Genomic DNA, 12,517 nt, shown 5'->3' on the forward strand with positions numbered 1-12,517 from the left:
TTATCCCATATATGTCACCGTAATCGGTGAAGAAACCATGTGTTTTCCATCTGCCCATATCAGCTGGCCAAACGCTACATCCCCATGCCGCGGCACTCCCACATCCTTATCAGCTGTGAACTTGACAACATAACTCTGAACTTCGCCTTTCTTTGAAAACTTCAACTTAGAAGGAGTAACAGAAACCTTGACCCCAAATGGATTGGTGACACTACGTACGACGTAAGTAGAGGAACCTTCACCAACATTTGTAACACTTTTCCGGACAACTACATTCTCCGATTTCGGCCACCGCGTCACATCAAAAACCGGCGAGATAGCCGGGTAGTTGAAATCCCACGGTTGAGTGAAACCTTTTCTGCTCTTGCATGTAGCACTCTTTTGTGTGATTGCCCTAACTTGTACGTCACTATAGTTCGACGCACACAAGAAGTTGATATAATCATCCACCCTAAGATCATACACCAAACCAGGATCAAGAGCCTTCTCAGGATCCACATGTCCGGCGCCAAACCCCCACGCCACCGCGTGCCGATGCAACGCATCTACCAGCGGCCCTCCGTCCGGGTACTTCGTGTAAGCCGTAGTCATTATCGCCGATTTGATCATTGCCGGAGACCAGCTATGGCGAGCACCTTTCAACAATGCAGCTATTCCAGACACGTGAGGACAAGCCATGGACGTCCCTGATAATATACGAAACTCAGACAAATCATCCAATTTTGGATATGCTGCTAAGATGTTCACACCTGGTGCTATCACATCCGGCTTCACAACATACGGAGACAAATTGGGTCCTCGCGACGAAAACTCGGCGACTACCGGTGACGGCTTCACCCCCGTAACGGTGCCACGGAAGCGCATTGCCGCATGAGGATTCTTGGTGACGTTCACATACCGGATAAGTTCTTTGCCGGCTAACGGTGTGATAGACAATGCAGGAATCACATATGGATTAGATACCATTAGATCGTTTCGATCAATCCCCACCATTCCCACCACACCAGCTTTCTTGATATTTTCGAAATTTGCAGAGGAAACTGTGTTCATATAATGGCAAACCACGATGCTTCCTCGGACGTAGTCAGGGATCGGTTTCGTGCCACCAGCAAACGCCATGCAATATGAAGCAATGTAAACCAATGGTGCAGAAGTCTTCTCCGGCCAAGTGCCGAGAAAGAGAGAAGCACCAGTGATGACGCGGCCATTACCAAGAACTAGATCAGCGGGGAAATCCCGGTCAATAGTGCTTGCACCGACGGTGGTGATCCAAGGTGCGACGTTAGTCACGCTGCCGTCATCTGGACCACTATTCCCTCCGGCTGCCGAACAAACTATGCCTTTCTCGGTTGCGGCGAATGTGGCGATGGCAATGGGGTCCTCATGGTAGGGCAAGGAGAAGTCACCGCCGAGGGACATAGAGATGATGTCGACGCCGTCCTGTACGGCCTGTTCAATGCCGGCGAGTACGTCCGATAGGGCGCAGCCTCCTCCCTTCCCACACACTTTATAGACTGCAAGCCGTGCTTTCGGTGCGATTCCCGACGCAACACCTTTGGCGTAGCCGAGGAAGGATGCGTTTCCGACGCGTCGTCCGGCCATAGTTGACGCAGTGTGTGTTCCATGGCCAATGTCGTCTCTAGCGGTGTTAACAATGTTGTCGGCTCTGCTGCCTCGGGTGAAGTGTCTCGCTCCGATGAGCTTTTTGTTGCAAAAGGTAGCGGCGTTCTCGGAATCACCTGGCATGCAGCGGCCTTTCCAACGTGAAGGGATTGGTCCAAGGCCATTGTCGTCGAAGCTGCGGTGCTCGGGCCATATGCCGCTGTCGATGACACCGATGATAACGTTGGCACCGGAATCAGACAGTTTCACAAGGCCGGCGTCGTTGGTTTCGAGGCCGAGGAATGCAGGAGATCTGGTGGTAAAAAGTTTGAGGAATCTGTCATTGAAGACGCTTACTATTTCTGGACTCTGGCGAAGCTGGTCGGCTTGTTGTGTAGTGAGGTTGGCAGAGAAGCCCTGAAAGACTTCATTGTAGACGTGATGGAGAGAGTCATTTGTTGCAGACAGGGTGGTGAGAGTGGAAGCGTACCAGTCATGGAGTCTGGAGTGTTGTGATGGCTTCAGATCGTTTTGAACTCGAACGATGAAGACCTCACTGCGTGAGACAGTAGCAAAGTATGAGAAGAGAAGGGCATAAATAAAAGAATGAAAAGGATTCATTTAGGATTTGGTGTGATAACTTCAATCTGAAATGAAGGGTTTAATTTTCCACTTTATAGAATGGCATGGAAGGTGAAAATAAAGCAAAATTGATCAAGTCAGCAGTGCCTGGAACCACTTCCTTCCATGTAGGTCAGATTATGACTCACTCCTTGCATGTAGCTTCTTTTTTCATTGTTTGTTTCACTGTTTCAGGGTGAGAGAACTGGCCGGGGGAATAGGTATATATGCGATTGTTTGTTTCAGTAGTTCCAGCTCCAATATAGCACCTCACCCCAAATCCTCTAGATCGCAACCACTTTGATTGTCTTTGGACCGACAGGAGCAGCAGTAGGGTAAAAATGGGAAGATCCTCCGATCTCAATTTAATGTCCGGACTTCAGAGATTGAAGTGATTATAAGACTCTAATTTCAGCTGCTGATAGAACATGGAATGCAAAGATAAGTTCATCACCAATAGATGAATCAGATCGACTTTGCGGGTTCAATCCAACCAGCTTAACAGAAGAGAACTGATGAAAACATAAAACCTCAAATTGACACTATTAGTTATGTTATTTGCAGTCTATCTGATTCGTATTTGCCAAACATGCTACATATGGATAAAGTGTTAGGAGGGTTTTAATAAGACATAAGACCTGAGATTTATGACCTTAATTCTATGTGACATGTGATGTCATATAGACATATCATCAATTTAAGATATAGATAATGACATTTATATATGTCATATTTTGTATCGAATTTCAAAAATAAAATAAAAAATAGAAAAATCTCTATCGATTTTCTTTTGGATGATTAGCTATGTATAAACTCTATTTTGGACGAATTATATATATATATAATTTACATATATATATATATATATATTTCATAAGAATTCATGTTTAATTTTGTACAAGTATATTCTCATAAATATATGTATTTGTATTCTCATAAATATATGTATTTTCACACTATATTTTAGTGTTCAATCTAAACATGATAGTGATAAAAAGGAAAAGAGAAAGAAAATGCTACAAATATATATTTTTTAAATATAAAAGAAAGACAAAAATCAATTTTTTTCTCTTAAGAATTAAAAAGACAAAATAATCTCTTTTCTTTTTTTTCTTTTTTTAAAAAAAAAACAAAATAATCTAGAGGTCATTAGATTCGGAAGGATAAGATTGTATTTTACTTAAGAACAACATGACATAATGTATTTGTAATGTGTCTAAGTGACATAACATGCCACCGAATATTAAGGTCACAAATCTTAAGCCTCATTAAGGCCAAAAATTATTTTCCTATGGAGTTTTAGAAGTAGACATGTCTTTAACAAACCAATGCAGCTTCTTCACATTTCCTACATGTTTATGATCAAATCCTCAAGACGTACTTGGGAACTACATTGGTGTAAATGTAAGTCAATCCTTCTATTTCCATCAGACCATCCGCAGCTGCCAGTTGAACGTTTGTGTTCAGTAGGATCGAAACTCCAAAGCACTTCCTAGTATGAAGATACTCTCTCTTTCTTTTCTTCTTTTTTTTTTTTTTTTTTTTTCCCCCGGTAAGGTATGAAGGTTCTCACTAGACACTAGGCAGGAGTAAGTCTTGCAAAATGTTTAGCTATGGCATCCAAGAAGCTAAGAGGCTTTCTATCCCGGGAATTAGTGAGAGTAACAATCTTGACAACCCTTGGAAATAGAGAATTTCCAGCTCAAAAAACTATACATCTGTTGAGTTTCATTCCTCGAGAGCTTTTACTTTACCAACTCTCTTGGTAACACACAAGATAAAATCTGTCGACTCTTTTTGGTTCAATGTAGGCGGCATTACATCTGGAATAGAAATAGGGGTGACACATTCGGATAGGTAGGTACGGTTTTGGTAAGTCCGGCAAGGTGACCCTCTACCACCAGATTGCCATGCTTTGGAATACAATATGCATTCTGCTTCACCTTGAACTATTGAGTAAACTTAGAACCGTACTAATCTGAATGACTGAATCTGAATCGACTTGCAGATTTGTATGTTCCTCATCGGCGTCTGAATGACTGAACAGAGATGTTTCATGCATCAGCAAATCAAATAAGAAATCCACGATACTAGATGGTAAGGCGGCATAGAGATTCCATGAAAACAAGAGTAAAATCACTAAACGATGATCAAAATCAAAGGCAAAATAGTAAATGTGTTTTTTCCAAATATACATTCCTTGTATACATACACATGAATCAAATTTTGAGTCCCAGCTAATGGGATTCCATCAAACAAATCTGTGTCTATATTGCCCTACAATCCTCCCATCTGTTTTCTCTACTGGTGAGGATTCTAAAATACTTGCATGTGGCAGTATTACAATCTTGTCTAGCAACAATCCTTGGGTTTCCTTAGCTACAAACTTGTACAGAAATCAAGTCATAATTAGTGTGCACGCTGGCCTACAACAGTGGCCCGGGCTACATTGCAGTGTCTGGAAAACTTTTGTCCCACTGCAATAACAAGAGGGCCAAGAATAACCAAATTTCTGCTACAACATTCCGCCTCTGACATAATAAGAATCCAAAATGTCCTTTCGCCCTCAATCTTTGATGTTCGGAAGACATATAACGGTATAAATAAGATCACATTGATCAAGTCAACAGGGGGAAACTGGGTCCACAAATTGAGAATTGCCACCAGTTCAGATATGTAAATGATTGAACCCTATGTATGACTGTCCCATAACCTCCTGCAGAAATGGAAAGGATGTAAATTGGCTCATCACTTAATGTAATGCATTATATGATTGGACTCAAGTTATCGTTACTATCGCTTTTCAAAAAGAAAAAAACCAAAAACAAACAAACCTCACGATAAAAAGATATGTACAAGGCATTTATGATAAAAAGAATGAGAGGAAGTGGCGTGACACCAGCAATTGACAACATTGACGTAGTAGTTATTTCAATTTAAAAACAAAAACAAAAAAAACGAGTTGCAGACAATATATAACCATAGAAATACAAATCATTTAACGATTTGTCTACCCAACAAAGCATATAACATTGACGTAGTAGTTATTTCAATTTAAAAACAAAAACAAAAAAAACGAGTTGCAGACAATATATAACCATAGAAATACAAATCATTTAACGATTTGTCTACCCAACAAAGCATATAACGTTGTACTTGTAACCAAAAATCAAGGCCTTAAACCCTAAACCCTAGAGTCTCTCTGAAAACTTGCTATATCCAAGTAACGGCAAGTCATTGGTAGATCCGCTTCCTGCTAAGATTTTCAAACAGGCTATCCCAACAACAGTGGACAACCTTCTAAATAACAATATTGGCTCTTTATTTCAGAAATTTTCCTGATACCATTGCAGTATCAAATAGATCCAATTCAAATAATATATTTAAGTTTGAGTAATGCTATGTGTACACCATTTCATGAAGCATCTTATGTGGTAACTAATGTGGCATGGAAATCTTCATAAAATAATGTGTCAATTCCACAACAACTGCCACATAAGGTGGTTACTAGGTGGTACAAGAAATGGCAGTACAGTTGGCATTACTTTAAGTTCAAACATAGAGCTATAGCTTTCGATTCAAATTATAACTGAAAGCAAGATCCAAGTAAGCCTAGTACTGAGAAAGACATAAACATCCTACAAATATATGAAAACAGGAAAGAAAATACTTCCCTTTATTTTCCTTTTAAGATGAAGATAGAGAACCGTTTTGCAGTACCCTATAAGCAAAGCATCAAGAAGACTAACCTTCATGAGTTTCCAGAGATCCATGACCGAAACAAAAATTAACCACATGCAGTGAACCTCAGAAACGTCTTGATTTCTGCTGTGGAGGGTATCCAGTCATCCCCATTCCTGTATCTTTTCTTCTCAACTGCATTGAAATGAAAAAGATGTCGGCATACAAAACAAAGAAGCACAATTTTACAACAAAATAATATAGGAGTCATTGCAATATACCTGTTGTTGGTGATGGGCCTGGGCACCACCACCACGCTGCATAGGGATTCCACCAGGATTCATTCCACCCATCCCTGCCTGGGTTGCAAGATTATAAGCCTGAGGTTGCATTCTTGGCATGTTAATTAATGGCCTGGGCATAGCCCTGTTCATCCCTACATGAGGACCTGACATGCTTCCTTGGTTTCCAGATGATACCTGATCCAAAAAATCAAATCAAAATCATGGACAATACCTAAAGGCTTGGAGAGTAAAATTTGTATGCAACACTTGCCATGCTCGCTACATGCCAAGTGCCAACTAATTTATTTTGTTGCAGTGGACTCTTTCTTATCTTTTTTTTTTTAGAATGAAAAAGTGCAGAAATAACTTAAAATTAAAGATTGGTTCAAATTTAAGGGAAAGAAGGAAGGAAATAAAATAGTACAATGTTTCAATGACAAGATTTCAATATGGGAGCAAACAAGCGTTAAATTTATCATGCATATGTCCCATACTCCCACCACAGTAATAAATCCAACAACTATGGACCGATGATAGGTGCACTTGACCAAAAAAAAAAAATACATGACAACCAAAGTCATAAGAGATCAGAGGGACTCCCAAGTTCTGACAGACAGGTCTTGAACTAAACTAAAAGCTTGCACTCCAACTAACATTGCTTGGGTAAGAATCGTGTAAAGAAACCTATTCATGTCCAAGTGTTCATCCAAATGTGGCTAAGACTCTGTTTAACACGTTTAAAAAAAGTTCTGAAGACGTTTACCAATGTGAACAATTGGTAAACAATGTTCTCAACACAATTACCAATGTGAATAATTCTAAGACAAATCAACTTGACCTAGTCTTTTGAAACCAGTGAAACTAAGTTACAAAATCCATCTCCCTGGTATATATATGAAAACATTCTTCATGACCCAATTATTAAATGAAACTTATGTCATGAGTCAGAAGAGTGAACATGCGGAAGACGAATGTCTAACCTTCTTACAGAAGTAAACGTGCTAATGACTTAGGAATAACAGACCTCCAACTTATAAAATAGCAGATAGCAGCAATATCATACACACTATCCTATCTTGTGCTCTATAAAGTATCACAAATCAAAATAGAATATCATCAGAATAATATTTCATTTAAAAGGATGAAGATAAACGGAGGACTACAGTACCCTTTTTATCCTAGACTCCAACTATATTCTGCACTAAATTAGTTTATATGACACATTTATCATGCAGCAGACTACACATTTATCTTAAACCACTGCAGAATTCAACAAACACAAATGGTAACTAGTAGAACGTTACTTTCAGAAAGCTTTACAATAAAATACTAATTTAGTTGCATGACCATACCGGTTGTGAAGGTTGAAGGCTAGTTGTCCCTTCAAAGTCAGTAGTTGTGTCAACCGGACGAGTAAGGTAATTCACTGCCTTTTCTCCTTGACTGGCTACCAATGCACTGATCATTTACATAACATATAACATGTCAAATGATGGGACTATGAACAAAATATCCACCCAATGCCATCTAGTCAAATTTACTCTCTATATTTTTATTTTTTCTCTTCCCTAACTCTTCATTGGTATTCATGAAAAGGTGGCCAAAGCAGTGGAAAATAAGAGAATGGCATCACAAGGGAAGAGGTCCAAAGCATAAAAGGAGCATGAAAGTATAAAGAACTTACTTGCGTCCTGGTAAAGGTTCCATACGGAAGTATCTGAAAACCAATAACCAATGCAACTTCAGAAAATTGTACGGTCATGATGACCACTCTTACGCCAGTACCAACTTAAACAAACAAAAAAAAAAAAAACTACTGAAAGCAGGCCACCTTATGGGAGAGGGAAAGGGTAGGCGGAAAAGAAAATAATATGCACGATGCAAAACATGATACATGATAACAGACAAGAAGCCATACTCATGTTCTAACGCTTGTGCTGCTGTTATACGCTTCCGAGGATCATATCTGCATACAAGTTTGGCTCAGCAAGGAAAATAATAATAATAACTGACTTTTGACATCACTACAACTGTGAACTTAATTCTCTAATTTTGGTATATATCAATTTCATTATCTCCTTATCTGCTCAAAATTAAATTTAGAAGGCACCACTTACTCAAGCATCTTCGATAGGAGGTCATATGCAGGACTTTTTGGAGAGAGGGGTACTACACTATAAAGTGCAGTATTGTCACTGTCGGGAAAAAAATAAATAGAAAAAGATATGATTAGTTTTGTTGCGAAAAAAAGAAACAAACAAGAAAAAGATAAGAAATTAAATGAACACTCGCAAAGGAAAAACAACAGCACATCTAAATAAAATAAATAAAATACAAAGTAAATCCTTCAAAGCACACAACTTTTGTATAATATACATGCGAAAACTTACTACTTGTGCCCTTGAATGTGTTGTACGTCTTGTTGCCAATGTGGCAGATGTGAAAGTGTTGGCCACTTTTCTAGTGTAGGATGGCCTGAAAATAGCAGCTTGTGTATTTTTATATACTAATGGGCTATAAAAGGAAATAGCAGCATACTGATGGGCTAAAATACTCTCTAAGTTTCAGGCTACGATGGATCTCACTAAGTTTCTATCATACTCCAACTTAAAAAATAGCAAATAGCAGCACATCATCCATGGAGTATATAAAAGGAACACTAATGGGCTCAAAAAAATTACAGTACCTAAAACCTTGAAAATCTTGTCAAGTTGATCAAGCTGCACCAAAAATAATACTTAGTCACAAACATAGTAGAGCTAAAAATGTAATATCAGAAAGTTTTAGAACAAAAATTTCGAAACTATTTTTCCTAAAACAATTTAAACCTGGAAAGGATTTGGTGTAGCTTTGACTTCCGCTCCTTGAAATAATGGCTTTAAAGTCAAAAGCTCAGCAAAAATGCACCCAACAGCCCACATATCTAGATTGTATATTAAGGAAAGATTGTTTTCTTAAAGAAGTAGCAGTGGTGTACTCGGCTAAAATATTTCAACTCATAAAAGATGCATCAATATAAACAGATTAGTATGTGGAGGTGTATACATGCATTGCAGCTAAGCAATGACCTGAACTAAATATGTGTCCAGAATTTCAAACTTAATTACAAACGAAATTGAGTAAAAGAAATGAAACTAATAAGAAAACGATCTTCACATTCCATTGGATGGTTATATAAGCTTTTACTATTTACTTATATCATGGTATGGTGTGCATTTACTGATTCTATCCTTAAGCTCTTCCTTGTCCTATATTATAGATAGGTTGACATTGAAATGGCAACAACTGATAGGTCATAACTAGACAACGGAAAAGTTTGAATATGTTCAATTTGAGCAGGATTTTGTGATCCGAATACAGTTCAATTCTTGTCCTTCCAATAAGAATTGAGTACATAACCAGATGTACGGTGGCATGCACTTTGGCAATAAGCTACACAACTTTTTTTTTCCAGATGAGGTACTTGAATAAAGTTGTTATGAATTGGAACACATGGAAAATTGGAACACATGGAAAAAACACACACACACATAGGAACTACATGGAACTGGTTATTAGAGGATACCGACAGCACTTGTGTAGTGCTTTGCCCCAAGGAGCAACTCTGGTGCACGATACCATATGGTTACGACAACCTGCAAGTTATATAGTTGACATGTTAAACACAAAGTCTCAGTTAGTAATCAACCGTAAGTTGATCATAATATTCAAATGCTATTCAGGACAAGGTTTATTGCTCTGATTAGAGAAGAACATATCCCATGTACACAAATCTAACCAACAAGAAGAGATACGAACATTTAAATCTAACAAAAAAAAGTTGGAAGAAAAGGAGAAGGATTATTAGCCTTAGTGGATGTAAACTGAAAGAAGCATCTTCCAATGAATCACTGTAAGTTCATTGTCTTTGAGAAACCTAGTGATTCACTTGCAGACGCACACAATCAATAGTAGAATGGTATTTGATATCAGCCAAACCCAATTTATCACCCCAACCAACGCAGTTTCTCAAGCAAGCCAAAACCTCATTGACATTCTCTATCATGACGCGTTGAAAAACCCAAATTAGATGCTTTGGAATTCTAACAAAATAGAAAATGACATTTGAAACTGAAAAGGTGAAAGTGACACTTACGACACCAAACATGACTCCAAAACCAAAGACTATCCAACCTTAGACTTATAAATTATAATGCGTGTGTAAACTGCACTAATTACACAACTAACTACAAAGAACCTCAATCATATGGTTATCCATGGGTGGAATAATTTATCAAAATTTGAATTTTGCTGCTTATCAATTAGTTCTTTAAAATTTCAGATTCTCATACTGTTTAGACTTTACAATTCATATCCTACACACACCATTATTCAGCTTGCCTTTGCTATTAACTAAAATAAATGTTACAAAAATATATGAGATCGAGCATATCCAGACAGCAAGAGAAAACACTGACACAAACATACCCCATTTTCAGACAACGACTTCAATGGAGCCTGATATATTCTTGCAAGTCCAAAATCAGCAATTTTGACCACTCCTTGTTCCTCTGCGTCACCCATAACCTAACAACAAAGATTCAAGTTAACATAACAACACTTTACATTGGTTCATAATCACGCATGATGCAAGATAGCAACTTAGAATCAAACAAAGACGTAAATAAAACACTGCAAATAAGAGAGTAAAAAGAAAAACTGCTACAAAAACCATACCAGTATATTAGAAGGCTTTAAATCACGATGAATTATCCAATTGCTGCAAGAAGATATGCACAGAAGTAGTCAAATTACAGTACACAGCAATCAAAGTAACCACCAATACCACAAAAACAAAACAAGAGCAACACCGCACCTGTGAAGATAATTTAGTCCGTTGAGCAGCTGATAGAGCAACGACTTAACAGTATACTGGTTGATTGGATGATTAACTTTGTCTCTATGATGTCTAATGATTTCCTGCCACCAAATAAACCCAAATTTTCTCTCTAGTCAGTAAAACACTCAATGAAACCGCGTCGAAAAGAATATGAGTGAAGGCTCACATAGAGGTCATGCTCGGCGTAATCAAAAGCCAGATAGAGCGACATGTCGGAGTGATTGATGTGAACATTGACAAGCTTCACCACATTCTCGTGTGAAATTTCCCGCAGTAACTGAATTCAAATCAAAATAAAAAGTTAAAAATAATAATGTGGTTGGTGTATGGGGAACCAGAATTGAACAGAAAAGGAAAGAATCCATTTCCAACGTATGAAATTGAATTGAAAGCAAAGAAAATCAGACCATGATTTCGCGGATGGCGGTGGGAGAGACGCCGTCGCCGTCCTTGGACTGCTTGAATTTCTTGATGGCAATCGACTTGCCGCGGTTGGTAGGGGACTTGATGCGGGCGAGGAAGACGAGGCCGTAGGTGCCCTCGCCGATCTTGCCGATCAGATCGTACTGCTGGAGCCACTCCGGCTTGTTTGAATTCGCCGAGAGGCCGCCTCGGTTGCCGCCGTCGCCCATGTCTCTCTCTCGCTACTGAAAATCAAAACCACCTACCTTCTCCTCCGATCCTCTTCCCGCATCAATCAAATTCTCCCGGGCTAAATAACGGTTAGGGCAAGACCTCTCTCTTCGTCTTCGTCTTCGTCTTCGCCTTCTGCTTCTGCTTTCTGCTGCTGCTGCTCTCTGGTCTCTCTTTCTCTCGCCTTTCGAAATTTCTATTTATCAGGACGGACAGAGAAGATTTATTCCAAGGTTACCGGCGGGGCCCGCTTTTTTTTTATTTTTTAGCTTTTGTTTCCGAGATACCCACTTTTCTTTTTTCTTTTTCTTTCTTCTAGAACTTCATTCATCGTCACATTGTTTGAAAGGGTTTTTTATTTTTTTCGTTGCTTTCCTTCTTTGTCTTCACGAAACGAATAAGAACACAATCTAATTCTTGTTTATCGAGATTGTAAGCATGAGCAACGCAAGATAAAGCTGAGAGTTTGTATGTGTACATTGTTCAGATTAGATGATAATAGTACATATGAAAGTTTTCGAATATAAATACTTATGAACGGATAAGATTTTATGAATGTTCTAATTTAATACTCTTCATTACCTCCCAGTTGCTGGCGGCAACATAGAGAGTAGGTATAGTAGATTTGTATGTTGTGTTGCTTTTTTAATTTATAAAATTTTATATAAGTCACATTCTGAATATTTTCTCCTATATAAGTCCACCATAACAGTTTTACTCATATAAGTCCACTTTTAAGGCTAAATCTGTTATTTTACTTTTACGATGTACCTAAAATGCCCTCCTCTCCTTTACACCAATTCTCTCTCTCTCTCTC

At 38.5% G+C, this 12,517-nt stretch overlaps 2 protein-coding genes across 2 annotated transcripts; both read right to left on the bottom strand.

Moving 5' to 3' along the window:
- On the bottom strand, nt 1-2,223 carry LOC101298375 (subtilisin-like protease-like). The gene has a single exon (XM_004289446.1). It carries the CDS (start codon nt 2,221-2,223, stop codon nt 1-3), a length of 2,223 nt encoding a protein of 740 aa, XP_004289494.1.
- A 2,136-nt stretch (nt 2,224-4,359) lies between these two features.
- On the bottom strand, nt 4,360-11,872 carry LOC101311036 (cyclin-dependent kinase E-1-like). Its single transcript, XM_004288431.1, has 16 exons — nt 11,475-11,872; nt 11,234-11,344; nt 11,044-11,147; nt 10,905-10,947; nt 10,656-10,754; nt 9,754-9,823; nt 9,017-9,111; nt 8,875-8,908; nt 8,579-8,663; nt 8,306-8,383; nt 8,107-8,154; nt 7,873-7,905; nt 7,541-7,646; nt 6,186-6,383; nt 5,973-6,099; nt 4,360-4,939 (listed from the first exon to the last, which is right to left on the bottom strand). Exons 1-15 carry the CDS (start codon nt 11,697-11,699, stop codon nt 6,031-6,033), a joined length of 1,398 nt encoding a protein of 465 aa, XP_004288479.1. The 5' UTR covers nt 11,700-11,872; the 3' UTR covers nt 4,360-4,939; nt 5,973-6,030.
- Nucleotides 11,873-12,517: the final 645 nt, after the last annotated feature.

Source organism: Fragaria vesca, linkage group LG1 (genome assembly GCF_000184155.1).
Source record: "Fragaria vesca subsp. vesca linkage group LG1, FraVesHawaii_1.0, whole genome shotgun sequence".
NCBI lineage: Eukaryota > Viridiplantae > Streptophyta > Magnoliopsida > Rosales > Rosaceae > Fragaria > Fragaria vesca.

Excerpts from the sequence above, each read along its gene's own strand:
- LOC101298375 (XM_004289446.1), bottom strand. The coding sequence starts at position 2,223 with ATGAATCCTTTTCATTCTTTTATTTATGCCCTTCTCTTCTCATACTTT.
- LOC101311036 (XM_004288431.1), bottom strand. The coding sequence starts at position 11,699 with ATGGGCGACGGCGGCAACCGAGGCGGCCTCTCGGCGAATTCAAACAAG. Across the intron at positions 8,664-8,874 it reads CAAGATTTTCAAGGTTTTAG|GCCATCCTACACTAGAAAAG; the intron begins GTACTGTAATTT and ends TGCTATTTTCAG. Across the intron at positions 7,647-7,872 it reads GAACCTTTACCAGGACGCAA|TGCATTGGTAGCCAGTCAAG; the intron begins GTAAGTTCTTTA and ends GTAAATGATCAG.